We start from the raw sequence: 23,958 nt of genomic DNA on the forward strand, positions 1-23,958 counted from the left end.
AGAAGAGGCTTTTCTTTCTTCCCCGAAGATGCTGAATTTGGGCATAATAGAGTGCATTCGAGGATGCATGTTTGTCAGGACAGGACTGGTAACCCAGATTTTCTTGCTTTTTTGAATTTTGCTCACCTACATCTCCCCACTGGGGTCAGATCCTTGCTGCTGTAAGAGAAGGGCTTTCCTTCTGTAACCCTGATTTTGTCTGGCCTTGCACAGCATCATTTGCAGGTGCTGCATCTGGCCAGTGCAGAGCCACAGGGACCCTGCATCCTGCCACATCCTGCCATGTAAAATGGCTGGGAGGCAAATGTTCCTCCCCAAATAGAAAGCCACCTCTGGATGCTTGAAAGGCTGGAGATGTGCTTTAATTGCTGTTAGAGGAGAACCTTGGCTTGTGCCTTCAGGCTGCAAACTCTCCATCAAGAAGCTGAAATGGCAGATCAGGGGCTGCTGCTAGCAAGCAGTGCGAGAGCTGTGCTGCCAGACACTCAGTCCCTGACCGAGATCTGTGTACGTGCTTTGGAGGCAGAGGGCAAGCGACATGAAACCCATCTCCTGTGAGACAGGCTGGCTGCCCTGGCTCACTATCTCGTGTGGCTGCGTGCTGTGCTGCTGAACAGAACAGAGCAGAGCAGTTACGGTGCCCTCAAGTTACGGTGAAGCTACAAGACCTATGAATTGACAGATCAAAAAATCACAAGAGATGTCGAACATGGCCTGGCTGGTGTTTGCACTCCTCCTTTCCTGAGGACATGCTGAGCTGCTCCTCTAGTTCTTTGGAGATGGGCAAGGGAGCAGAAGGGACTGAAGGATGGGCATCTGAATAGTGACTACTGTGCCCCAAACCTGGCTGTGCTTGGCTGCTGAACACCAGCAAGTTGTTGCTGCCCTTGGAGTTGGATCCAATGTCAGAATGGGGAATTCAGTAGAGAAACGTGAATCAAAGTTGAGAGGCCTTAAGCTCATGCACTTTGGAGGGTGGCTGCTTGGGGAGGTGGGTTCAAAGGAAGGGGAACAGTGGTGGTGCTTCTCCTATGGGTGCTCTGCCCCTTCAGCTGTTCACTAGAGCTGTGGGGTGCTTGGGGTCTGCTGCGGGTGCTGGAACCAGCCACCATGTGGAAGGGATGAAGAGTTCCCAGGGATGTTGTGTTGAGCTTAACCTGAGGCCTCCACCCTCCTTCTGCTCTGCATCAGCCCTGTTTGCTCAGGACCCCATTGTGGTTTTATCCCATTTTTTCTCAGCCTGGCACAGTTGATTTTTTTAAAAATTCCATTTAAGTTCCCACTTTGCATCTCCACTGGCAGCAGCTCGATGAAGGTACGCTTTTCACAGCCTACTTCTTGTGCTTGTGTGGGGCTTGTCAGGGCTTACTTTGAGCTGGGGCTTTGACAGCCTCCTCTCATGCTGCACCCCAAGCTGCAGGCGAGCGGGCAGGCTGTAGGAAGTGTAGCGGGGCAGAGTGCCGTGGATTTGGCAAGGAAGCACGACCTGCCTCCGCAGGGAACTGCTCGGGGTGAAGTGGTGCAGCTGGGTCTGCAGGGCTTGCTGTGGAGCAGTGGCCGGCTGCTTGACCCTGTGCCTTGGAGCGTCTTATTCCGTGAAAGAACCCCAAAAATCCAAACACAAAATCTGCCCTGTAAAGACGTGTGAGAGCCACAAGCCACGGGACCTAACTGCTGCACACCCTCGCTTACCTCTGCACGTGACATCTAAGATCACTGCACTCGGGTGCAAGTAAGTCCTGCCTTCGTGGAGCTTATTTTTAATGCTAGCAGGTTTTCAAGTTCCACGTCCTAATTAGGTTGCCAAAAAGCATCTTTTTAATGTGTTTAGATATGTTGTTGCCTTTTTTTTGCCCTCTGGCTTCTCTTTATTATCAGACACAGTAAACAGCGGCCTGGTTGGCTGCCTCAGCATCGCTTGCTGTTTATAGGCCTCCCACCATATCCTCTTGCTGCTGTTTCCGGACCGAAGCTGTTGGCTGTGGGTGGTTAACACTTCCATTCAGATGAGCTGTGCCAATTTATAGCCAGCCCAGGCACTGGAGAGATTAAAGAGAATTTTTTATGGGGAAGGTTCGCGCTGTGCCCTTGGAGTGACCTTTGAGGAATGTCTTAATCTCTCTGGGAACCACTGGCATGTTGCAGAGGCACCACAGCAAGGACTGTTTTAGGCCAGAGCGCTTGGAACAGCTGCCTCTGAGCCCCAGCCTTGCTTTCCCCTGCTCCCTCAGCTGAAATTTCGCCTTCCCTCTGCCATCTTCCCCCTACCCCTAACCAGGTGTGTGGATCAGCTGGAGAGGAGAGCAGGTCCCATGGGAAGCCATGCCCTACTCTGCTCCTGCTTGCCAAGAGCAGCCGTGCGAGGGAGCAGAAGTAAAGCGCCGCTCAGGTCTTCTCTTCTTGCGGCTGGAGCATTCCTTGGGGCTTTTGTCACCTTGTCTGCTCCCTCTCAGCCCCCCTTCCCCAAAGCTGTCTGTGCTGGAACAAGCATGAGAGACTGAGGCTAGTGGCAGTGAGGGATGGTTGCAAGTAGGCTGGAAGCAACTGTCCAGGCATGGCACGTGTGGACGGGCTCCATCTGGGAACGCTGTGCGAGGAGAGGAGGGAGCTGGCGCAGGGGTTGACATCACCACCCATTTGGCCAAAGCACCACTTTGTGTATGAACTTGTGAGCACCATGGTGGTGGGAGAAAGTGGGGAGGGGGTGTGTGTGAAGGAGGAGACCTGGGGGGAGCAGGAAGCTGTGAGCAGCTCCATGGCTTGGATGAGGGGGCAGTGGGACCAGCTGCTGTAGACAGAGCTTTTTGGGGCTGGCACAGCCTCAGCCACTGCAGCCAGTTGAGCACCACAGACCTGCTGGCACTGTGGACAGAGATCCAGCCCTGCTGCCAGCCCTTTGTCAGGAGTAAGAGCTGGGAAGTGGGGAGGGATGGCTGCAATCACTGACCTCCCCTTCTCTCTCCTAGGCTGGTGTCGGCAAGCGACCGTGAGTCCCGGCTGGAGGAAGTGCGTTCCGCCTTTCTGGCCAGCTACAGCCGGACCATCGGCCTGAAGGCCGTGCCCCCCAGCCCCTCAGGGGCCATCGGTGGCCTCCTCGAGCAATTCGCAAGGGGCGTGGGACTGAGAGGCAGCAGCACCCTCTGAACACAGCGTTCCCCGACCACTGCCTGGAAAACCGGGACTGGCGAGTCCCCCTGCAGAGTCCTGGGACCCCCTTCTCGGTGCGGGCACCTGCTGCACCCAGTGCCCGCCGCCGGCCCCCCCTGCCTGGGGCTGGGGGGTGCGGGGGCTTCGGCGAGTCTCTGCAGTAAATGACCCGAGCTGTGCCCTCTCCTGCCTCCTCTCTGGGCTGCGGGTGGCCGTGCGGGGGGCGGCGTGGGGGGAGCCGCTCTGCCGGGGGCGCTGCTCACTCTAAATAGTCCGGCCCACGCTCCGGTAGCGGCGGCACCGAAATAACGCCGAGCCGGGACCGGGAGGGCGGGATGGGGGCTGAGCCCCCTCTGCCCCGGACTGAGGAGCAGAGCTGAGGCCGCAGCCCCGGGCGGGAGGTCCCGGGGGAGCCGGGCCGGGAGTTGGGGCTGAGCCGCCCCCGGTGCCCGGGGGGGCGGTGCCGGCGGGAGAGGACCGTCGTGCCCAAGATGTGCTGTGCCTGTGCCGAGCCGCCCCGTGCCCGTGCCGTTCCTCTGCGGAGCCGTGCCTGAGCCGAGCCGTTCCCGAGCTGTGCGGTGCCGTGCCCGAGCCGTGCCCGTGTCTGTGCCGTGCTCGAGCCGTGCCGAGCCGTGCCCAGCCGTGCCCGTGCCGTACCCGCCCCCGGGCGCGCCTCCTCGGCGGCGCGGGAGGAGGCGGCGCGGAGCATCGGCGGCGCCCGGGCGGGGATGGCGGCTCCGGGAGCGCTGGAGCCGGCGACCGGCAGCGTGCCGGGCACCAAGGTGGAGCTCACCGTGTCCTGCCGGTGAGCCGGGAGCGGGGCGGGGGAGCGGGCGGGCGGTGGCTGGTCTCTGGACAGGAGTGGGTGCGAAATGTACCGGGGTGCGCTGCGTGGCTGCTTGCCGCGTCCCGCTACCCGTAGGTCAGCCCCTGGCTCCGGGGGCTGTGGGCTGCGGGTCGTGCTCGCTCTCCGGGTAGCTCTCGGTGCCGCGGTGTGTGCCCAGCGCTCCTCTGCCCTGCTGCCACACGTGGGGACAGGTCAGGATGCTGGCCCCGGGCACGGCTGCGTGGAGCGACCTGCTGCCCTCACCCGGAGCAGGGGCGCGGGACGGCCCCGCTCGGGGCGATGTTTGTGGGACCTGGGTGATGCTGGCGGAGCGCAGGGTGCCGGCGCTGGCTGTAAGCGGTTGCCCGGCTCTCCCCGACTCGGCGAGCCCGGTGCAAGGCAACGGAACCGGGAGCGGAGCAGCCTTGGCGATGGCGGGACAAGGGCTGCGGGAGAGGGGCTGCTCGGTGCCCTGGCTCCTCATCGGGGTCCGTGGGGCAAGCGGCCGTGGCTGAGCCGATCTGCCAGCGGCTAAATATAGCCGGAGGCACCGCTACCCGCGGCCGGGGGTCCTGCCCGCAGGGATCGGCACCAGGAGCCTCCTGGGCGGCTCCTGTGGCACAGAGCGCCCTGCCCGGGTGGGCACTTCTAGCACATCCTGCAAACTCTGGGCCGGGCCAGGGGCTGCCCTACCCTCTCCCTGAGGCTGAGCCCCGGCTCCCGCTGCCAGCCCCACGGACAGCAGGCAGAGGGGCTGCAGGGCCGGGGGACCGGGCAGCTCCGGGCAGGGACCGGGGATCGCACCTGGAGACAGTCCAGGGCAGGGGCAGCCTTCGGCTTCGCAGCCCCACGGCTCAGCCCTGAGCAGGGTGGGGTCTCTCTCCTGCGCGCTGGGGCCAGGGGAGCTGGCTTAGCCCGCAGTCCCTGGCCGTGCACCCACCCTGTGCTGACACCTCGGGGGTGCGGGAAGTATCCCAGCAGAGCCGGTCGCAGCCCCCGGCACTTTCCGGCGTCACACCGTGCACAGGATGACGATCAATCGCTCTGCCGGTAGCTGTGTCGGGGGGTGCCCTCCGGCTGCCCGGCCCCTGCTCCAAGTGCCTCCTTTCTTCTCACTTCTGCACCCCGCCATTAGCCACGCTCCTGCTGCCGGGGCGCGGCGGGCACTCAGCCGGCGCCGGCGGCACCGGGGAAGGTTTCATCCTGTAAATGGGTTCCCTGTCATGTTCAATCATCATCAGCGCTGGAGACGCTGCTCGCCGCTCGCCCCGCTGTCCCACCGAACCTTGCGGTGGGAGCCAGCGTGTCTCCCTGGAGTGCCGGGGCTCTTAGCCACGGGTGCCAGCACGGGCTTCTGGCATTGTGCTGGCCCATGATCGGGGGGTGGACATGGGGACCCGTTGCGGGGCCGGGTGGGTGGCACTCAGGGTGGCTCACACCTGGCTCTGTTCCCCAGGAACCTGCTGGACATGGACACCTTCTCCAAGTCTGACCCAGGTGGGTGGCAGGGCTGAGCAGGGGGCATGGCATGGCACAGATACGGCATGGCACGGCAGCCTGGCTCTGCTCCTCTCTCCGCAGTGGTGGTCCTTTTTGTGCAGGGCTCAGGGAGTAGCGAGTGGAAGGAGGTGAGCATGGCCCCTGCTCCTGGCTAATCCCTGGCTGGGTTAAACGGGCCCATATGGCCACCCGTGTCCACGCTAATGATCCTTCCCCGTCCACGCTAATGATCCGGCCCCGCTAGCAGCGCTAATCCCCCACCGGGATTAGCGCCGAGGCAGCTGCGATGGGGAGGGGTCCTGGGGGGGGCCATTCTCACCCCTCTCCCTGCAGTTTGGACGCACTGAGGTGATCGACAACACCCTGAACCCCGATTTTGTCCGCAAGTTCGTCCTCGACTACTACTTTGAGGAGAAGCAAAACCTCCGCTTTGATGTGTGAGTAGGGTGGCTGAGGAAGGGCTTGGCTCCACTCAGGGTGTAATAAAGCACCAAATCAGTGATAAATAAGGATAATAAGTAAGGAAAATAAATAAAGATAATAAATAAGGATACAGTGGCGAAAAGCCCAGATGGGTGGGGAAGCTGGACTGTGTGCCGGGGCACCCCCGCAGTCACCAGCTCAGGGCTCTGCTCTCCCACACCAGCTACAACGTGGACTCCAAGAGCTGCTCTGCCTTAAAGCAGGTGAGGACAGCTTGTGCCGGGAGGGACATGTGGTGGGACACCTGAGGTTGCGCCCAGTGTGGGTGCTATCCCAGGGGGAACAGGTGCCCCTTGGAAGGTTCTAACCCACTTTCCATCTCTCCATGCCCCATGGGGACTGGCAGAAGGTAAGTGCCCGTCATGTACCAGCACCTGCTCTGCCCTGGTAACCCAGCCCTCATGGGGATGCCTGGTGGGGCAGGATGGGGCCAGGGCACTCTATGGGAGTGGCTTTTGGAGGGCAGGATGGATGAAGGGTGGCCCAAGGAGTCCAGGATGGGTCCAGGGCTGTAGACTGGCCCTGGGGGCACAGAATGAGTGCAAGGCACACGGAGCGGGCACCTGGGGTGGTCCTGGGGGTGTGCAATGGGTCCTGGGCTGGGAAGTGGCTCTCGGGACACAGGGTGGATTTAGGACACTTGAGGTGGCCCTGAGACAAACTGGTGGCAGGTCCCATGGATGGGTTAGAAGGGTGAAGGGTGAATGTGGGTGGTGAGAGACTGTGACAAAACCCTGTGGGGTCTCACAATGCTGTGTTTGGGGCACAGGACTTCCTGGGGCAGGCATTTGTGGCACTGGGGGAGGTGATTGGGGCCCAGCGGGGACGCCTGGAGAGACCCCTCACGTGAGTCACACCCTGTGGTGGGGTGAGGACTGGGTCCCACACTGTCCCCCCACTACCTGCCCCATGAGACCCCTCCTTGAATGTCCTGCACTCTGGGGACTCTGGTCACACTGCCAAGCACCAGCTGTGGGACACAAGCCTCAACCCTGACCCCACCTCTTGCCCCTGGCCTGTCCTCCTTGTCCCCAAGCTGATGGGGTGCCTCTGGCCCCAGGGGGGTCCCAGGAAAGCGGTGTGGGACCATCCTGCTGCTGGCTGAGGAGCTGAGCAACTGCCGGGTGAGTGTCCTGGTGAGGAGGGGGCTGCATGGCCACAGCACAGGCAGCTGCTGGTGCTTGGGGTGAGGAGGTAACTGGCAGTGACAGTCCCTGTCCCCAGGACATCATCACAATGCAGCTGTGTGCCAACAAGCTGGACAAGAAGGACTTCTTTGGAAAATCTGACCCCTTCCTCGTCTTCTACCGCAGCAACGAGGATGGCACGTGAGCGCAGGGGCCTGGAAGGGTGGGCAGGGTGCTGGCATCACCAATAGGTGTGCCTCAACCCTGCCCTGTCCCCACAGTTTCACCATCTGCCATAAGACAGAGGTGGTGAAGAACACACTCAACCCGGTGTGGCAGCCCTTCACCATCCCCGTGCGTGCCCTCTGCAACGGCGACTACGACCGGTATGGGAACAGGGATAGGGACAGGGGCAGCTGTGGGGCCAGAGCAGGAGATGAGCAGTTCTTTGTGGGCTTTGCTCCACTGCAGCAACAGGCAGCTCAGAATTGGGTCCTGACTGGGCTTTTTTTTCCTCTTTTGCAACCCAAATTACATAGAATCATCCCTCTCCTTTCCAGAGCCCCTGCCACGACCCAAATTTCCCACTTCCCTCCTGGCAGAGCCACAGGCCGGGCAGGCAGGGCAGCTCTGCTGGCAGCTGGCAGGCAGGGTGCTTGCTGTGGGGTGGGCTGAGGGGCTGGGTATCCCCAGACAAGCGGTCAGAGGGGCTGTGCCAGCCAGGCTGACAGCTCACCTGCTGCCCACCTTTGCTTTCAGGACGGTGAAGATAGATGTGTACGACTGGGACCGGGATGGGAGGTGAGGCAGGGGACACTGGGGTGCTGCTGCTGTTTCCCGGGGTGCCCCTCACCAGGGCGCCTGGCCATGCCCACCCCACATTCCCCCCGCAGCCACGACTTCATTGGGGAATTTGCCACAAGCTACCGGGAGCTGTCTCGAGCACAGAGTCAGTTCACAGTGTATGAGGTAGGGCTGTGGGTTGGGAGCGGGGGCGGGGGACAGCCCACGCTGTGACTGACCCGCCCTTGTGCCCGCAGGTGCTGAATCCCCGGAAGAAATGCAAGAAGAAGAAATATGTGAATTCCGGCACCGTGAGTGGGGCGTTCCTGGGGCTCCTGTCTTCGGGGGGCTGGGGCTGCTTCCTTTGCTGCGCCTGCCGGGGTCAGGGGCCAGTGGGTCTGATCTCCTGTGCCCGCAGGTGACACTGCTCTCCTTCTCGGTCGAGTCCGAGTTCACCTTCGTTGACTACATCCGGGGCGGGTGAGTGGGGGGCCAGGAGCCCTCCGGCTCCTCGAGACCCCCCGTGGGTGAGGGTCTCAGGGCAAGGATGGTGGTGACAGTGAAGGTGCAGCCTGTGGGTGACAAGGGGACAGTGGGGCTGGGGAGGGGGTGTGGGACGGTGGCACTGGGCTGTGGGTGCTGGCTGGGGACAGGGGGGCCTAGATGATGGGTCCAGATGGGGGAACACCCACACTGTGGGGCTGGAAGATGGTATCCCCGTGCCGTGGGGCCGGCAGCCTCCCTCGCTCTCCCCTCCAAGGACACAGCTGAATTTCACCGTCGCCATCGACTTCACGGCCTCCAACGGTGAGTGCAGCCTGTGTCTGGGGGGTCCCCGTCGCTGTGGGGCTGGCCATGGGGTAGGTGCGACGGGCACTGTGCTGCAGGGTTGCCATCACAGCCCACCTCGCTGCACTACGTGAGCCCCTACCAGCTGAGCGCCTATGCCCTGGCGTTGAAGGCAGTGGGGGAGGTCATCCAGGACTACGACAGTGACAAGCTCTTCCCTGCCTACGGCTTCGGTGCCAAAGTCCCACCCGACGGCAAGATCTCCCACCAGTTCCCCCTGGTGCGCCCTCCCTGTGGGGCAGGGCTGAGGGTGAACCCAGACCTCCCGGCTGTGGGGTAGGGCTGGCTGTGGGGTGCCCACAGCAGCTTGGCGAGAAGGGGAAGCACCCTGGCCACATCCTGCCCTGGAATCCCACAGCCTGGGGGACACCGGGAGCTGTGGTTCCCCTCCAAGAGCCCATCCCTGTCCCCCAGAACAACAATGCAGAGAACCCCAGCTGTTGTGGCATTGAGGGTGTACTGGAGTCCTACCTCCAGAGCCTGCGCACCGTCCAGCTCTACGGTCCTACCAACTTTGCCCCCGTCATCAACCAGGTGGCAGGGTGAGCACCAGGGGACTCTCCCCTTTGCCATCCCCAAATGTCATCAGTCCTGCAGCAGGGACAGTTGCCCCACGCCAGTGGGATGCTGGAGGGACCCCATCCCTTGTCCCCATAGGACAGCTGCCCAGGTGACTGACGGCTCGCAGTACCACGTCCTCCTCATCATCACTGACGGCGTCATCTCTGACATGCTGCAGACCAAGGAGGCCATTGTCACTGTAAGTGCACCGTCGTTGTTGTGAGTTCACCCCACATTGGGCACTACCCCAGCTGACACCCTGCCTCTGCTCCACAGGCTTCCGCCTTGCCCATGTCCATCATCATTGTGGGAGTGGGTCCAGCTGAGTTTGAGGGTGAGTTGGGACTTGGGGACACCTTGGAAGGGGAATAGAAGCATGTCCCTTCCTCCGGGACCCCAACGGCATCCAAAGGGATGGTGTTGGCATCCAAAGGGATGGTGTTTCCATCCCTGGTGTTCACCCCACCGAGGCTCGGTGACACCAGCTGTCACCCTCAGCCATGGAGGAGCTGGACGGTGATGAGGTCCGGTTGTCTTCCCGCGGGCGGTTCGCTGAGAGGGACATTGTACAGGTAACACTGGCATTTAGCCCAGCCCCCCATGGGTGAGAGATGCTCAGCCCCCCTCGCTCATCCCCCACAGCAACAGGGTTGTTTCCAACTGGGCTGCAACCTTCTTGCTCTCAAAGTTTGTGCCATTTCGGGATTACGTGGATGACTCGGGCAACCAGGTGCTGAGCATGGCCCGCCTGGCCAAGGATGTGCTGGCTGAGATCCCTGAGCAGCTGCTCTCCTACATGAAGACCCGTGACATCAAACCCCGCCGGGCAGACCCTGAGTAGCTCCTCCAAGAGCCATGGGATAAGCTGGTGGGGCAAGGATGTGTCATCTTTCCTCTGCCAGTGGCTAGGGCTTAGCCATGGAGATGTGGCCCCACAAGGCAGATAATCAGCTGCTACAGTTGGTGAAAATGGTTGGTGAAAACGGGGCTGTGACCCTCTTCTGGCAGAGAGACCACAGGGCTGGATGTCCGTGGCTGCCCTGATGTCCAGCAGCACGGTGGGGCTGGCTCGGACCGCGCAGTCCCATCCCTCGGGCAGGGCCAATGCCTGAGTCCGGGCGGTTGGGGGGCCACAGTGCGTGTGTGTGTGTCCCAGGAGGGCAGCCTGGCGCCTGTCCCAGGGCAAGGCTGATCCTGGGTGCCTGCCAGGGGTCACAACCCTGCTGCTCCTTGGGGCACCCTGTTCCTGCCTGCACCCCATTCCTGCCTGCACCCCTCTCTTGCCTGCGTCCCACTCCCGCGGCCTGACCCCGCCTGCCCCATGGTCCGCCCCGCGGCCCGGGGTCCCGCAGCCGGGGGGTGCCGGGGCGGAGGGCAGGCGGGTCTGTACCGCATTACCGACTGTAAATAAACTGCTCAACCGGGTCTGCTGCCGTGCTGGGGCGAAGGGACCGGGGGTACCGAGGGGGCCGGAGGGATCGGGGGTACTCGGTGGTACCGAGGGGGTCGGAGGGATCGGGGGTACTCGGTGGTACCGAGGAGGCCGGAGGGACCGAGGGGTCGGAGGACTCAGGGGAACCGGGGAGAGCGGGGAGATTGGAAGGGACCGAGAGGACCGGAGGAGTGCGGGGGGAGGCCGGTCCGGGGCGGGGCCGGGCGGCGGCGGGGTCTGTGATTCGCGGCGGCAGATTCGCCACCGCCGGCTCAGAGCGGCCCGGCCCGGCCCCGCCGCCCCCACGTGGCCTCCCCACCGCGCTGCCGCCGCCGCCGTCCCCTCTGTCCTCTCGGCCGCCGCCGCCGCCGCCCGGCCGTGCCGTGGCGAAAGTGCGGTTGCTAGGGACTGCGCGGCGCTTTACCCAGCGGCCGCCCCGCGCCAGGCGCCGCCGCAGCTCCATTGTTGGGGCCGGCCCGGGCCCGCCGCCGCCGCCGCTGCCGCCGCCCATGGAGCCGCCCGCCCGCTGAGCGCGGCCCCGCGCCGGGAGCGCCGCCGCAGGCAGGGAGCGGGCAGGGGGGAGCCAGGGCAGGGCGGCCGGGGCCCGGGTAGGGGGCGGCGGGGCGGGGGCCCGGCCCGGCCCGGCCCGGCCTCGGCCCCCCGCGGCCCCGCCATGGGCGTAGACTTCGACGTGAAGACCTTCTGCCACAACCTGCGGGCCACCAAGCCGCCCTACGAGTGCCCGGTAGGCACCTGCCGCAAGATCTACAAGAGCTACAGCGGGATCGAGTACCACCTCTACCACTATGACCACGACAACCCGCCCCCGCCCCAGCACACCCCCCTGCGCAAGCACAAGAAGAAGGGGCGCCAGGCCCGCTCCGCCAACAAGCAGTCGCCCAGCCCCTCCGAGACTTCCCAGTCGCCCGGCCGAGAGGTGATGACCTACGCCCAGGCCCAGCGCATGGTGGAGGTGGACCTACACGGCCGCGTCCACCGCATCAGCATCTTCGATAACCTCGACGTGGTGTCCGAGGACGAGGACGTTCCCGAGGAGGTGCCCGAGAACGGGAGCAATAAGGAGAACACGGAGACGCAGAGCGTCCCTCCCAAATCTGGCAAGCACAAGAACAAGGAGAAGCGCAAGGACTCCAACCACCACCACCACAATGCCTCGGCCAGCACCACCCCCAAGCTGCCCGAGGTGGTGTACCGAGAGCTGGAGCAGGACACCCCCGATGCCCCACCTCGTCCCACCTCATACTACAGGTATTGCCCGTGGCTGGGGTGTGAGGAGGCTCCCAGGCTTGTGCCCTGGGTCTGGAGGTGGAATTGGCCCGGCTCTGTGCAGGCGGCTTGCCCATGGCCTCTGATGGCCTATCCCAGCTCCTGTGGAGCTCGCTGTCCCATGGCTTCAGGCTCTTGGGGCTCTGCCTGGCATCACCTCCCAGTTCTGAGGGGTCTGTGTGTCTACAGAGCTCTCAGTTGCTGCTTAGGTCACTGTCAGCAGTTTGACTGCTGCTCTCTTTCCTTGCTGGAACAGCATGTACGGTCATAACAAAACCCAAATGTGTCCTTTTGCCTCCTATTCTGCTCTTTGGAGATATGCTGGGAGAGCTCCAGAGCCCCTCAGCACCAAGATGTACCTGTAGATCTGTTTGGGGGCTTAATTCTTAATTTTCGTCCTACAGTTTTCTGTGAGAGGTTTGGTCAGTGCAGTTGCCCAAGGTAATACCTCAAGCAGGAGTTAACACAGCCCCCTCTCCAGAATTAACAAAACGTGATGCGTCCTTGCCTGGTTATCATGTCTTGGTCATGAGGCTGCTGTCTCCAGAGAACTGGCACCTTCTGAGTGGCTTGTGCAGGCCCCTGCCTTGCGCTGACAAGTCTCCAAGGCCTGACCTTGCTCCTTAGACCAGTGTTATTTTGTCTGCAAGGTGCCGCTGTGCCGCTGCAGTGCTCAGGGTGCAGCAGCACTTCTGCACATTCCTGCCTTGTCCTTGTTTCTTTATTTTGACTTATGGCTTGGCTGGAGCGTTAAAATGTTCCCTCAGCCACAGCCAAACCCTGGAGTTGGGCTTCAGCAGCTCCAACCGTGCCGAACATGCCCTCACTCTCCCGTGCTGTCCTTCCAGGTACATCGAGAAGTCGGCAGAGGAGCTGGATGAGGAGGTGGAGTATGACATGGATGAGGAGGATTACATCTGGCTGGACATCATGAATGAGCGGCGGAAGAACGAAGGTGTGAGTCCTATTCCCCAGGAGATCTTTGAGTACCTGATGGATCGGCTGGAAAAGGAGTCGTACTTCGAGAGCCACAACAAGGGGGACCCAAACGCCTTGGTGGACGAGGACGCCGTCTGCTGCATCTGCAACGACGGGGAGTGTCAGAACAGCAACGTCATCCTCTTCTGCGACATGTGCAACCTGGCTGTGCACCAGGAGTGCTACGGGGTGCCCTACATCCCCGAGGGACAGTGGCTCTGCAGACGGTGCCTGCAGTCACCCTCGCGCGCTGTGGACTGCGCCCTCTGCCCGAACAAGGGGGGGGCTTTCAAGCAGACGGACGATGGGCGCTGGGCACACGTGGTCTGTGCCCTCTGGATCCCGGAGGTGTGCTTTGCCAACACCGTCTTCCTGGAGCCCATTGACAGCATCGAGCACATCCCGCCCGCACGCTGGAAGCTGACCTGTTACATTTGCAAGCAGCGTGGCTCCGGGGCTTGCATCCAGTGTCACAAAGCCAACTGCTACACTGCCTTCCACGTCACCTGCGCCCAGCAGGCCGGGCTGTACATGAAGATGGAGCCTGTCCGGGAGACAGGTGCCAATGGTACCTCCTTCAGCGTGCGCAAAACCGCCTACTGCGACATCCACACACCGCCGGGCTCTGTGCGCAGGCTTCCCGCCCTCTCCCACAGTGAGGGGGAAGAGGAGGAGGAGGAGGAGGAAGAGGAGGGAAAGGGCTGGAGCTCTGAGAAAGTCAAAAAAGCGAAGGCCAAGTCTAGGATCAAGATGAAGAAGGCACGGAAGATTCTGGCAGAGAAACGGGCTGCAGCGCCCGTGGTTTCTGTGCCCTGCATCCCCCCTCACAGGTACGACCCACCGCCCTCCATGGACCGGGGAGAGATTTCTCCTTTTCTCCATGCCTCCTGTCCTGCTTTCCATGTAGACATTACCCTGTTCCTCTCCTTGGCTTTTTGCACAGGTGTTTCTCACTTCGTTGTTGCAGAGGGCTGTGGTGGTTTCCTCTGGGAGTCCTGCAGAGAGGCAGGGCTGTGCGATGCGCTACCCCACAAAGGTGTCTGGGCCCTTGGTGGGGCAGGAAATAGCTGCTATTAGTTTAACAGCAGAGAGTGAACTTGGCTAGATGCGTCAGGAAGCAGCTGGAGGTTCCCAGCACTCCTTTCCTGTTGTGCTGACCTCAGGCACTGGAGTAAATCAGGCAGCGAGGAGGGGACTGCTCTCCTTTCTGCTGAAGTCCATTTTCTCCTGAGGCTGTGCCAGGCAAATGACAGAAGTGCGGGAGCAACTCAGGCCTGGGAAACGGGCTAATCCCAGGGGTTGTTTTGGCTCTGGAGCAGAGAGGTCTGGGATTGGGATCCCAGTGCCCTGCTGAGCACAGTTCATGCATCCCAGCAGCCGTGTACCCCTTGCTGGGCTTCCTCAGTGTTTCATGCCAGGTGCAGTAACAGCTGTGTCTACTCGGGGCTGCCTGTTGGAGCAGGGCTGTGCAGCTGTGGATGCTGAAAGCCTCTGCACGGCTGCCTGCAAGGAGGGGTGGCTGGAGAGCACCAGGACTCCTGCCTGCCAAGGGGCACAGTGGTCCCAAGGCTGGTTCCACAGCACAAGGGCTGTTGGAAAGGTACTTGAAGCCTTGCCAGGGGTTGTGTTTCTGTCACATCCAAACCCTGTGGGCTCACAGGGGTGCAAACACCCTGTTGTTACAGGTGTAACTGCTGTGTGTCTTGCTCTGGTTGGATTGTTGGGCTGGCATACAAATCCTGAAATGAGCATTTAAGAGCCTTGCCAGAATTTGTCAGTGTAGTTTATAACTCTTGGTGTCCTCGGCAGCATGTAAAAGCACGTCAGGGCATCTTAGGGTGTTTTTGGATCTCATTGTCACCCTGCAGCAGGCATCACACGGTTGAAGTGCAGGTTTGGCACAGAGTTGTTTGTCATCATGGTGATTGAACCGCCTCCTGAGCTGCTGAAAAATCCTCCTCCCCATGGCGGGAGCTGAGCCACCCCCTGAGCTGCTGAGCTCTCCTCCTCCCCACAGGACACCATCCAGCCCTCGGATCCTCAAGACTATCTCCTCTGCAGTCAGCGGGGAGCACACGTGGGCTGTGTTCTCTGGGCAATGTTCTGGTGACCTGAGGAGGCAGGTCTCTGCCACAAGGCTGCTGGCTTTTCTCCACAGTCTGTTTGTGTCCTAGCCTTATGTTTTTTGCTCCCTCGGGGCTTGCTCCATAGCCAGGGTCTCTTTTCCTACTTGCGGACACCTTGGCAGGCAGTTTGTAGACTCTTGCTGCTATCGAGCTCACAGTGAAACCCACACTGAGCTAGAAGCTATTAACCTCTCCCCAGGCCTTCCTGTTGGGATTAATTATTCTTCAAGGGCTGTTGCCAGAATGCCAGATGTCTTCCTGTGGGAGCTGTGCTTGGCTGGTGATGGCACATGAGACTGCCATCCCCAGCCTCTTCACCTGAGGCTGAGGCAGGTTGGATCATCCTATGGGAAGAGCTGTCCCTGTGAGACAGGGAGATACTGGGGGTTTGTCCCTTCGGCTCCATGCTAGCAGGGCGTCTCTGTCTGACTTTGCTGAATGAGGTTGTCCCAGCCCCTCCAGACTTTCTGCTGTTGTGGGGAGTAAGAAATCCCTTTTGTGGTGTTTTGGGCTGTTTAGGGTAGTCTTGGATGGGAGCTCTGTTGTGCTCATGCCACCTGCTTCCTCCTCATGCTTTGCCAGGCTTGAGTTTCTCTGTAACATTTGGCCAGGCCCTTTATCATGGCTAGCAACCCTCAGACAGATAAATAATGGTTTTGGGGTAGCACCATAACACTTGCAGTCTCAGGGACTGTGGGAGCTGTTAAACTCCCCTGATTAAACACAGCCCCTGATTTGGCTGTGTTGTAGCCCAACCTGGCTCAGCCTGCCCTAGGCTTTCTCCATAAGTTGACAGGAGGTAGAAAGGAAAGTCTGTTATGGAGAGGCAAGGCTGGATGTCTCCTGGCATCCTCTCTTGTGTTTACTCTGTGTGACTTGGTGTCACAGAAATTCCTGCCATGGGAAAGGGTGTTCTCTCTCTGAGGAGCTTCTTAGCTGCTCTTAGCTGCCCCCAGCCAGGGCTTCTCCTGTAGCATCCAGGCTTGCCGTGTTGATGGGCTCTGTGGTTCCTCTCCTTTCCTCAGGCTCAGTAAGATTACAAACCGTTTAACCATCCAGAGGAAGAGCCAGTTCATGCAGAGGCTGCACAGCTACTGGACCCTAAAGAGACAGTCCCGCAATGGTGTCCCCCTGCTCCGCCGCCTTCAGACGCACTTGCAGTCACAGAGGAACTGCGACCAGGTAAGGGCTGCTTGTTTTGGGGCTTGTTGTGGGGCTGCAGGGAACCCTGGCTGTGCGTGTGCTTCCTTCACCTTCAGAGCTGCGGGCTCACAGCCTTTGCTGCATGTGGTGCTTGCAGGTGCAGAAGGGGGGTCAGGGGTGTTGAGCTCTCAGATGAGGAAAGGGCAGCCCCAGCTGCTTTTGCTGCTTCACCTTCTCCTCCGCTCTCGGCGTTCAGAGAATTGCCAGACAGGGAGGCCGCTGGCAGCCTGCCACGGGGAGGGAATCCTGCACTCTCCAGCTGCCACGCAGAAGGTAGCTCCTTTCTCGTGCCTGCATTTGGCCGGTGGCAATGGCAGACCTGTCAGAAATGGCTCTAGTATGAGGCTGCTATGTCAGTCAGCATTGAGAGAGATGACTGGGGATCTCGGAAGCAGTCTGTAAGGAACCAAGGCTTCACTCCCAGTTTCTGATACCACTCCAGGAGCACTCCCTCTGGGTGCTGCTTCCAGCCCAGTGTCTGCCTCAGCCCATAGTCAGCAATTCACAGATGTGAAGTCTCTGGTGCCAGAGAGGAAGATTTTTCTTCTGTCTCCCCTTCTCAGCTCTAAATCTGTCTTTCTGAGCCCTTTGATGATTATGACTGGACAGGGGTTTCTCCTGCCTTTGGCCCCTCTCTTTTTTTTTTCTGGAGAAGAGTTGAGACTGCTTCTGCTCATCTTCGGCTACAGGAAGATATAAATATGTCGTTTATTTGGTGCTCCAGAAGTGTAATCAAACAGAGCTGTGTTTCCTTTTTGCCCTATTGCACTTTGCTGGATCTCTGAGCAGCAGCACAGACCTCTTGGGCAGCTGCAGGCAGTCGGTCATGTTAGGAAGAGTATTTCCAGAGGCTCGGGGTGTGGCTTTGTGGCATCCTAAGGGCTGTGGTGACCAAGGGGCAGGTATTTAGCTCTGGTGAGACTGTTCCTGAGTCACTTGCCTAGGTTACAGCAAGGGAACCGGGACCTTTGCTGAACCAACAGGGTCAGGCTGGTTCCCTTTGCCATGGAAGACCCCCAGCACATGGTCAGGAAGGTGGAGATGGGAGCACATCTCTTATCAGCTCATGGTCTCTGATGTTCCTGCAGAGAGACACTGAGGATAAGAACTGGGCCCTGAAGGAGCAGCTGAAGTCATGGCAGCGCCTCCGCCATGACCTCGAGCGCGCGCGCTTGCTGGTGGAGCTGATACGCAAGCGGGAGAAGCTCAAGAGAGAGACGGTAACGATTGTTTGCCCCTCCTTGGGGAGCCGTTGGGGTGGGCGTGAGTAGGGGCTCCTTAGAGTGCTGTAGGTGTGTGCCAGGGTCCCCTCGCCCATGCTGTGCCCTGTCCCAGCGGCTCTGAGCAAAGGTGGCTGCTCTGCAAGGTGCAGGTGGGACACGCAGGTGCTGGAGCTGGTGTTACACCTCCGATCCGCAGAGATGGGGGTGAGGGGCAGTCCCTGCCCCTCCGTGAGAAGAGGAGAGGGGTTGCTGTCCTGCAGGGCTGCACCACTGCTCCCTGGGGACAGTCCCCTCTGTCTGGGTGGGGGCAGGGGCTCAGCCCCGCTCTGTTCCTCTGTTTCAGATCAAAGTCCAGCAGGTGGCACTGGAAATGCAGCTGACCCCCTTCCTCATCCTCCTCCGCAAGACGCTTGAGCAGCTGCAGGAGAAAGACACAGGCAACATCTTCAGCGAGCCGGTCCCTCTGTCTGAGGTAACAGAAATCTACGAAGTAAGAACCCTCTCCCCCAGATTTCTGCTTCACTCAAACTTGTCCCTTGCTCGTGCCAAGGGCTGCCCAGGGTGTGCTCTGGTCCAGAAGCTCCCTCAGCAGCTTGGTGCTGGCTCACACATCCTAGCACCCTTCACTCACCCGAGAGGGGTGTGCAGCAATGCTCCTCCTGGGTGAGCCAAATGCAGAACAGCCAAGCCGGTGCTGGCTCGGAGCACAGCACTTGGCTCTTCCTCTGTGTGTGTTACTGGTGACACCCTGGGGTCTGTGAGCAGTTGGGGATTCCCACTGGGAAAGGCAAAATGCCAGCCCTTGTCAGTTGGCGTGCTCTTACCTGTCCTCTTGTGAAGGCCTCTGCCAGGTGACTGACTCACACTCCCCAAACTGTCACTGCTGTGGGCAGGGGAGATGATTCCTGAGATTCATCAAGTTCCAGCCTGGGAACGTAGGGAAGGGCCATGCTGGCTCTGCACAGCGCTGGCAGCGGGTCAGCACAGAGGCATCTCGGCAGAACAGGGAGGAAGGCTGTGTCCCACCTGCAGCCAGTGCTGCCACCTGGACGGCTCTGTTTTTCCTGTCTGCACTCACCCTCACTCCCAGGGGCTGCGCTTACAGCTCCGTCCCCACGGAACACCATGTAGCATACTGGATCCCAGCTGCCTGCAGGCAGGAGGAGAGGACAGGGTGCTGCCATCTGTGCTGGACCTGTAAAAACGCTTCAGAGTGTGTATCCACAGGTTGAGACAGCACATGGGCTCCCTAATCCGGAGGCGTTACTGTTCCTCAAGCTGCAAAAGCAGATGGCATTCCCCGATGTGCATTTGGGCAGAGCACAGGAAGCGTTACCTGATTCCTTTAACAACTGTTTTCTTGGAGCAGGTACTGCTAACTGTCTCCTGGGCCTTTAGCTCTGGCTCTCTCCTCATGCAGGTCCCAGACTACCTGGATCACATCAAGAAGCCAATGGATTTTCAGACAATGAAACAAAACCTGGAAGCCTATCGTTATCTGAATTTCGATGACTTTGAGGAGGATTTCAACCTGATCATCAACAACTGTTTGAAATACAATGCCAAAGACACAATCTTCTACCGGGCAGCCATCCGTCTGCGGGAGCAGGGAGGCGCCGTGCTCCGGCAGGCTCGCCGGCAGGCCGAGAAGATGGGCATTGACTTTGAGACAGGCATGCACTTCCCCCACTGCGTAACGGTGGAAGAGGCTCAGATCCAAGACATTGAGGATGGTGGGTACTTGTCCCCTGCCCCATGGTACGAGGGCTACTCGGAGGTAAAGGCTGGGCAGAGCCAGGACACCCGAGAGTCTGTTTGAGCTGCCTCCCATGGGAAGTTCAGTTGGATGCTGGGCTGTGTGTCCCCACTTCCTGGAGAGGTGGGGACCTTGCTAGCCAGGTACCTCTTGGCTCTCTTAGGTTGGTTCTAGGCAATAGTTTTTCTGTGTGTCCTGCCAGTCCCTTGGTCCCTTGTCCTCCTGTTGGTCAGAGCAGGGGTATGCCCGGGATGTGGCCTCTCTGGCCCATGTCAGGGTACAGTCACTCACCCGGCCCCAGCACTAGTCGTGAGATGCTGAGGCTCTTGCTGTGCTGCCTGGCTAGAAGGACGAACTCCCCCTGGTCAGAGCTGTGTATTCCCCCCTCTCTTCCCAGCTGTGGGCTTTGCTGGCTGCCACACTGCTCCAGATACCCCATACTCTGTGGTTGTAGTCCTGCTTGTCTCTGGGCATTGGGGAGCACTGCCAAGAACATATTGTTAGAGAAGGGTCCTTTTAGGGTACCCGTGTCCCTGCTTCAGCACAAGACAGGCTCAGACAGGGGAACTTCCCTGCTCTGTAATGCTTCAGGATCCTTTTGACTTCTGTTTTTTCCTGTTACAGTTCCCTTTTTTTTTTTCCTGTTGTGTCCTTTCTCCAGCCAATGAGAACCTTGGTATCCTCCATACTGCTGATCAGCCTGCTTTCCCCAATGGTCCCAACTAGCTGGTTTTCCCCTTCTCAGGTCTTTTAGGGTAACTTCCCTAAAGGGTTCACAGGTGTTTGGTGGCATGTCAGCTACTTCCCTTCTGCAGGGAACCTAGATTGCCTCATGCCCTTTCATGTAGAGGAGCTCCAATGAGTTCCCGATTTCTTTCATCCATCTGCTCCTCTTTGTTTCCCCAGAAGATGTGCGGCTGCTGCTCTCGGAGAATCAGAAGCACCTGCCTTTGGAGGAGCAGCTGAAGATCCTGCTGGAGCGGCTGGATGAGGTCAACGCGGGCAAGCAGAGCATAGGACGGTCCCGCCGGGCCAAGATGATCAAGAAGGAGATCACAGTCCTCCGGCGGAAGCTCGCGCACCCGCGGGACCTGGGCCGGGACGGGCTGGAGCGGCACAGCTCCTCTGCCAGGGGAGTCATGCAGTCCCACAACCCCTGTGAGAAGGACCTGCAGACGGACAGTGCTGCAGAGGAGAGCAGCAGCCAGGAGACTGGCAAAGGTAATGCTCCTTCCAAAACACTGCCAGTTCGGGGAGCGGTGGAGAGCTGCCTCTGGACTGGCTTGGCTGGGGAGCAGCTTCCCTGCCAGGTGCATCCTGAGGCTGGAGGGCTGTGTGGGCAGCTCCTCACACACACCTCGCTCTTCACTCCTCTGTGTGAGTGGGGCAGGTGGCCTCTTGCGGGATGGTCCCTTATCTCCCATTCCCATGCAGGGATTCCTCATTTCCTGTAATCTCTCCCAAAGAGGTGGGTACAGAGTATGCTGTCTGTGCCTTCCTGGGCTCCCTCCCAGTGTGCCCCTCTGAGGATGGTACACACTGAGTAGTTTGTAGTGAGCCATGCCAGCCAAGCAGGGGGGATTGGCAGCTGAAGGAGACCACATTCAGTGTCTGGAACAGCTGCAGCCTAGTGTGTGTTTGCCCCTGGGGAGGGTTGGCAGATTGCTGGTGTTCACAGCACAGTCAGTGCTCACCTGGTGAGCTCGTCTCCTCGTCAGTCAAGGAACTGGATGTTGTCCCAGAGACTGAGAGTTCCAGCTGTGTGATGTGGGGCATGAGATGGATTTTTTTGTCCTGCAAGGCCCTGCCAGCTCAGCCATGCTGTGGGGTTCTCTAGGGGCATTATGGAGCAGGCTGCCTTCAGCGTCCCTTCCTGCCTGGGGGCACGGGAGGGAGTTGCAATGGTACTGACTGCCGAGCTCCAAATGCTCTCTCGGGTTGGGATTCAAACACAGGCCAGCTACCAGCTCCCTGGACAGAGATGCTGAGCTGGGGTCTGTGGGGACACAGCAAAAGCTCCAGGCAGAGCTGCCAGGTGTCACTGGGGGTTTGCCACCTCTGCATCCCAGTCCTGTCCACTAATCACCAGGAAAAGCAGGCTCTTCTGCAAGCAGGGACCTTTGTCTTTCAGGCCCTTCTTTGATATCCCTGTCTAGCTTTTACTGTCAGCAGACTGGAAAGTTTGACCCTGAAGTTACAGGTGTGGCAGCACTCGGGATGGAGGATCTTCCAAGATAATGTTCTCAAGAAATGAAGCTGTTTCTTGACACCACTGCCACGCAGTTCCTGCCAGCAGGGCTGCAGCTGACACCTTCTCCCTCTTCCAGGTCTGGGTCCCAATTCTTCTTCCACCCCAGCACATGAAGTTGGCAGGAGGACCTCAGTGCTCTTCTCCAAGAAGAACCCTAAAACTGCAGGGCCCCCAAAACGTCCGGGACGCCCTCCAAAGAATCGAGACAGCCAGATCACTCCTGGGCATGGGAACAGCCCCATTGGGCCCCCCCAGCTCCCAATAATGGGGTCCTCCCAGCGGCAGAGGAAGCGAGGGCGGAGCCCACGGCCCAGCTCCAGCTCGGACAGTGACAGTGACAAGTCTGCGGAGGACACTCCCATGGGTGGGTGCAGCCGGGCGGCCATGGCCCCGCTGGCAGCACATGGCAGGGGCTGGCGCAGTGGTAACACTCTTCTCATGGGGTGTTTTGCAGACTTGCCAGCCAACGGTTTCAGCAGCGGGAACCAGCCTGTGAAGAAAAGCTTCCTGGTGTACCGCAACGACTGCAATCTTCCCCGGAGCAGCTCCGACTCGGAGTCCAGCAGCAGCAGCAGCAGCAGCGCTGCCTCAGACCGCACCAGGTACTGTCCCTGGCCCAGCTCTGGAGACACTGGTGCTGCTCGGGGTGTCAGTGGGCGGCTCCTGGCCTCGAGTTGCCAGACGAGGAGCCCATTTCATGGTCTTTGTCTCTTTCACCCTCCTGCTGCTCCCAGCTAATCCCTAGAAATCTGCAGGGTTTGTGCCTTTTTTAATGTAAAACCTAAAGGTGTGATTGTGCACCAAAGGGCTAGCAAGGAGCATGAACTGGGGAATTCCCTCTTGGCACAGCAGCTGCTCTGTCACTGCCCTTCCAGCTGCCAGCACCATCAGGTTCCTGCCTGTGCCTCTAATTCTGATCAGTGCACGTCTTCTGGGTCTTCCTGCGTGAAACTGGGTGGGGGTCTGGCTGGCACCCTGGCAGAAGCACCATCCCACCTTTCTGCCTGGTACCCCTTCCAGGTCCTTCCCAGTGCTGAGGCCAGCAGCTGGAGCCCACAAGCCCTGGTGTCCCACCAGGCTGGCCCTCCCAGAAGCAGTTTCTGAAAGCTTAACATGACTCTTACTGATGGCTCTGTTCCCTGTCTCTGCAGCACAACACCCTCCAAGCAGGGCAGAGGGAAACCTTCCTTCTCCCGAGTGAACTTCCCGGAAGACAGCAGTGAGGACACGTCGGGGACGGAGAATGAGTCCTACTCTGTGGGCACTGGACGAGGCGTGGGGCACGGCAGTAAGTACTGTGGCTGTGCAGCCACGTGCCCGGCTGGCACCGTCACCTGGGGGGACGCAGCTGACCCCTCTCTCCCCTCTCCTCTGGCACAGTGGTGCGCAAGGGCATGGGGCGCGGCGCGGGGTGGCTCTCTGAGGATGAAGATTCCTCCCTGGACGCCCTGGATCTGGTGTGGGCCAAGTGCCGGGGGTACCCCTCCTACCCAGCACTGGTGAGTACTGCCCATCATCGGGGCCTCCAAAATCCATGTCCCCTTCCTGCAGACTGGCTCTTGGGGTCCCCGTTCCCCTCTCAGCCTTCCCCTGCTCTTTTGGCAGATCATTGATCCCAAGATGCCGCGGGAAGGCATGTTCCACCACGGCGTCCCCATCCCCGTGCCCCCCTTGGAGGTGCTGAAGCTGGGGGAGCAGATGACTCAGGAAGCACGCGAGCACCTCTACCTTGTCCTCTTCTTTGACAACAAGCGCACTTGGTAAGGCCGGGGCGCCGGGGGCTTTGGGGGGGGTGTCCGGAGACGATTGTAACCCTCAAACGAGGTGGCCCCCTGCTCCCCGCAGGCAGTGGTTGCCCCGGACGAAGCTGGTGCCTCTGGGGGTGAACCAGGACCTGGACAAGGAGAAGATGCTGGAGGGCCGCAAGTCCAACATCCGCAAGTCGGTGCAGATCGCCTACCACCGCGCCATGCAGCACCGCAACAAGGTGCAGGGCGAGCAGAGCAGTGACTCCAGCGAGAGCGACTGAGCCGGCCCCGCCGGCCGCTCCCCCGCCGAATCTCAGGGCAAACGGGGCTCGGGGACCCCCGTGCAGCTGGCCTGCACCCACTGGGGGATAGGGGACCGGGAGGGGTGGGGCCGGCCCCCCCGCGCCCCCCCCACTCTCCCATTCCCGGTGCCCGCTCCCTCCAGCCTGCCGCTCCTCGGGATGCTGTTCTGGCCGCCGCCGTGCCCCAGGGCGGCCCCCGCGCCCCCAACCCCCCGTGCTGCCCCCAACCCCTGGGCCCAGCCCCCCCGGCCGGCCCCGCGCTTGGACGTTGTTTGTATTTATTTTGAAGGAAGAAAAATCTATTGATTCTTAGAAAATAAACCTCCGCTGCGGAGCCGCGGCCGCTGCGGGCGGGGCGGGAGCGGGGGGGACACGT

The 23,958-nt window shown here is 60.3% G+C and overlaps 3 protein-coding genes across 8 annotated transcripts in view; all 3 read left to right on the forward strand.

The window, feature by feature from the left end:
• MTMR14 (myotubularin related protein 14) overlaps positions 1-3,331 on the forward strand; it is a 32,380-nt gene extending 29,049 nt beyond the window's left edge. For both annotated transcript variants that reach the window (XM_027713907.1, XM_027713910.1), the window contains one exon: positions 2,967-3,331. In XM_027713907.1, the coding sequence (XP_027569708.1) occupies positions 2,967-3,144 (178 nt within the window). In that variant the 3' untranslated portion in view covers positions 3,145-3,331. The remainder of the gene's footprint in view (positions 1-2,966) is intronic.
• Positions 3,332-3,552: 221 nt separating this feature from the next.
• On the forward strand, positions 3,553-10,701 carry CPNE9 (copine family member 9). Of its 2 annotated transcripts, none has more exons than XR_005564409.1 (21): positions 3,553-3,952; positions 5,430-5,470; positions 5,555-5,601; positions 5,807-5,910; positions 6,120-6,159; positions 6,303-6,305; positions 6,726-6,802; positions 7,017-7,080; positions 7,181-7,284; positions 7,365-7,469; positions 7,843-7,884; positions 7,977-8,052; positions 8,124-8,177; positions 8,285-8,346; positions 8,627-8,673; positions 8,754-8,935; positions 9,130-9,257; positions 9,373-9,475; positions 9,553-9,610; positions 9,762-9,848; positions 9,965-10,055. XR_005564409.1 is itself a non-coding variant. In XM_027713914.2 (21 exons), exons 1-21 carry the CDS (start codon positions 3,876-3,878, stop codon positions 10,115-10,117), a joined length of 1,641 nt encoding a protein of 546 aa, XP_027569715.1. In that variant the 5' UTR covers positions 3,559-3,875; the 3' UTR covers positions 10,118-10,701. The 2 variants fall into 2 exon arrangements, 1 of the variants encoding a protein (XP_027569715.1); XM_027713914.2 differs by having other exon boundaries at positions 3,559-3,952; positions 9,775-9,848; positions 9,965-10,701.
• Positions 10,702-11,311: 610 nt separating this feature from the next.
• On the forward strand, positions 11,312-23,916 carry BRPF1 (bromodomain and PHD finger containing 1). 4 transcript variants are annotated; one of them, XM_039383605.1, is made up of 13 exons: positions 11,312-11,977; positions 12,844-13,803; positions 16,125-16,281; positions 17,391-17,522; positions 17,869-18,015; positions 18,946-19,258; positions 20,188-20,502; positions 21,609-21,896; positions 21,987-22,134; positions 22,684-22,820; positions 22,913-23,031; positions 23,138-23,292; positions 23,378-23,916. In XM_039383605.1, exons 1-13 carry the CDS (start codon positions 11,382-11,384, stop codon positions 23,559-23,561), a joined length of 3,651 nt encoding a protein of 1,216 aa, XP_039239539.1. In that variant the 5' UTR covers positions 11,312-11,381; the 3' UTR covers positions 23,562-23,916. The 4 variants fall into 4 exon arrangements, with proteins under 4 accessions (XP_039239539.1, XP_039239540.1, XP_027569685.1 ...); XM_039383606.1 differs by having other exon boundaries at positions 20,191-20,502; XM_027713884.2 differs by having other exon boundaries at positions 11,313-11,977; positions 17,869-17,997.
• The last annotated feature ends 42 nt before the right edge of the window (positions 23,917-23,958 follow it).

This window comes from Pipra filicauda, unplaced genomic scaffold (assembly GCF_003945595.2).
Source record: "Pipra filicauda isolate LSUMZ 115617 unplaced genomic scaffold, ASM394559v2 scaffold318_size846807_pilon, whole genome shotgun sequence".
NCBI classification, from domain to species: domain Eukaryota; kingdom Metazoa; phylum Chordata; class Aves; order Passeriformes; family Pipridae; genus Pipra; species Pipra filicauda.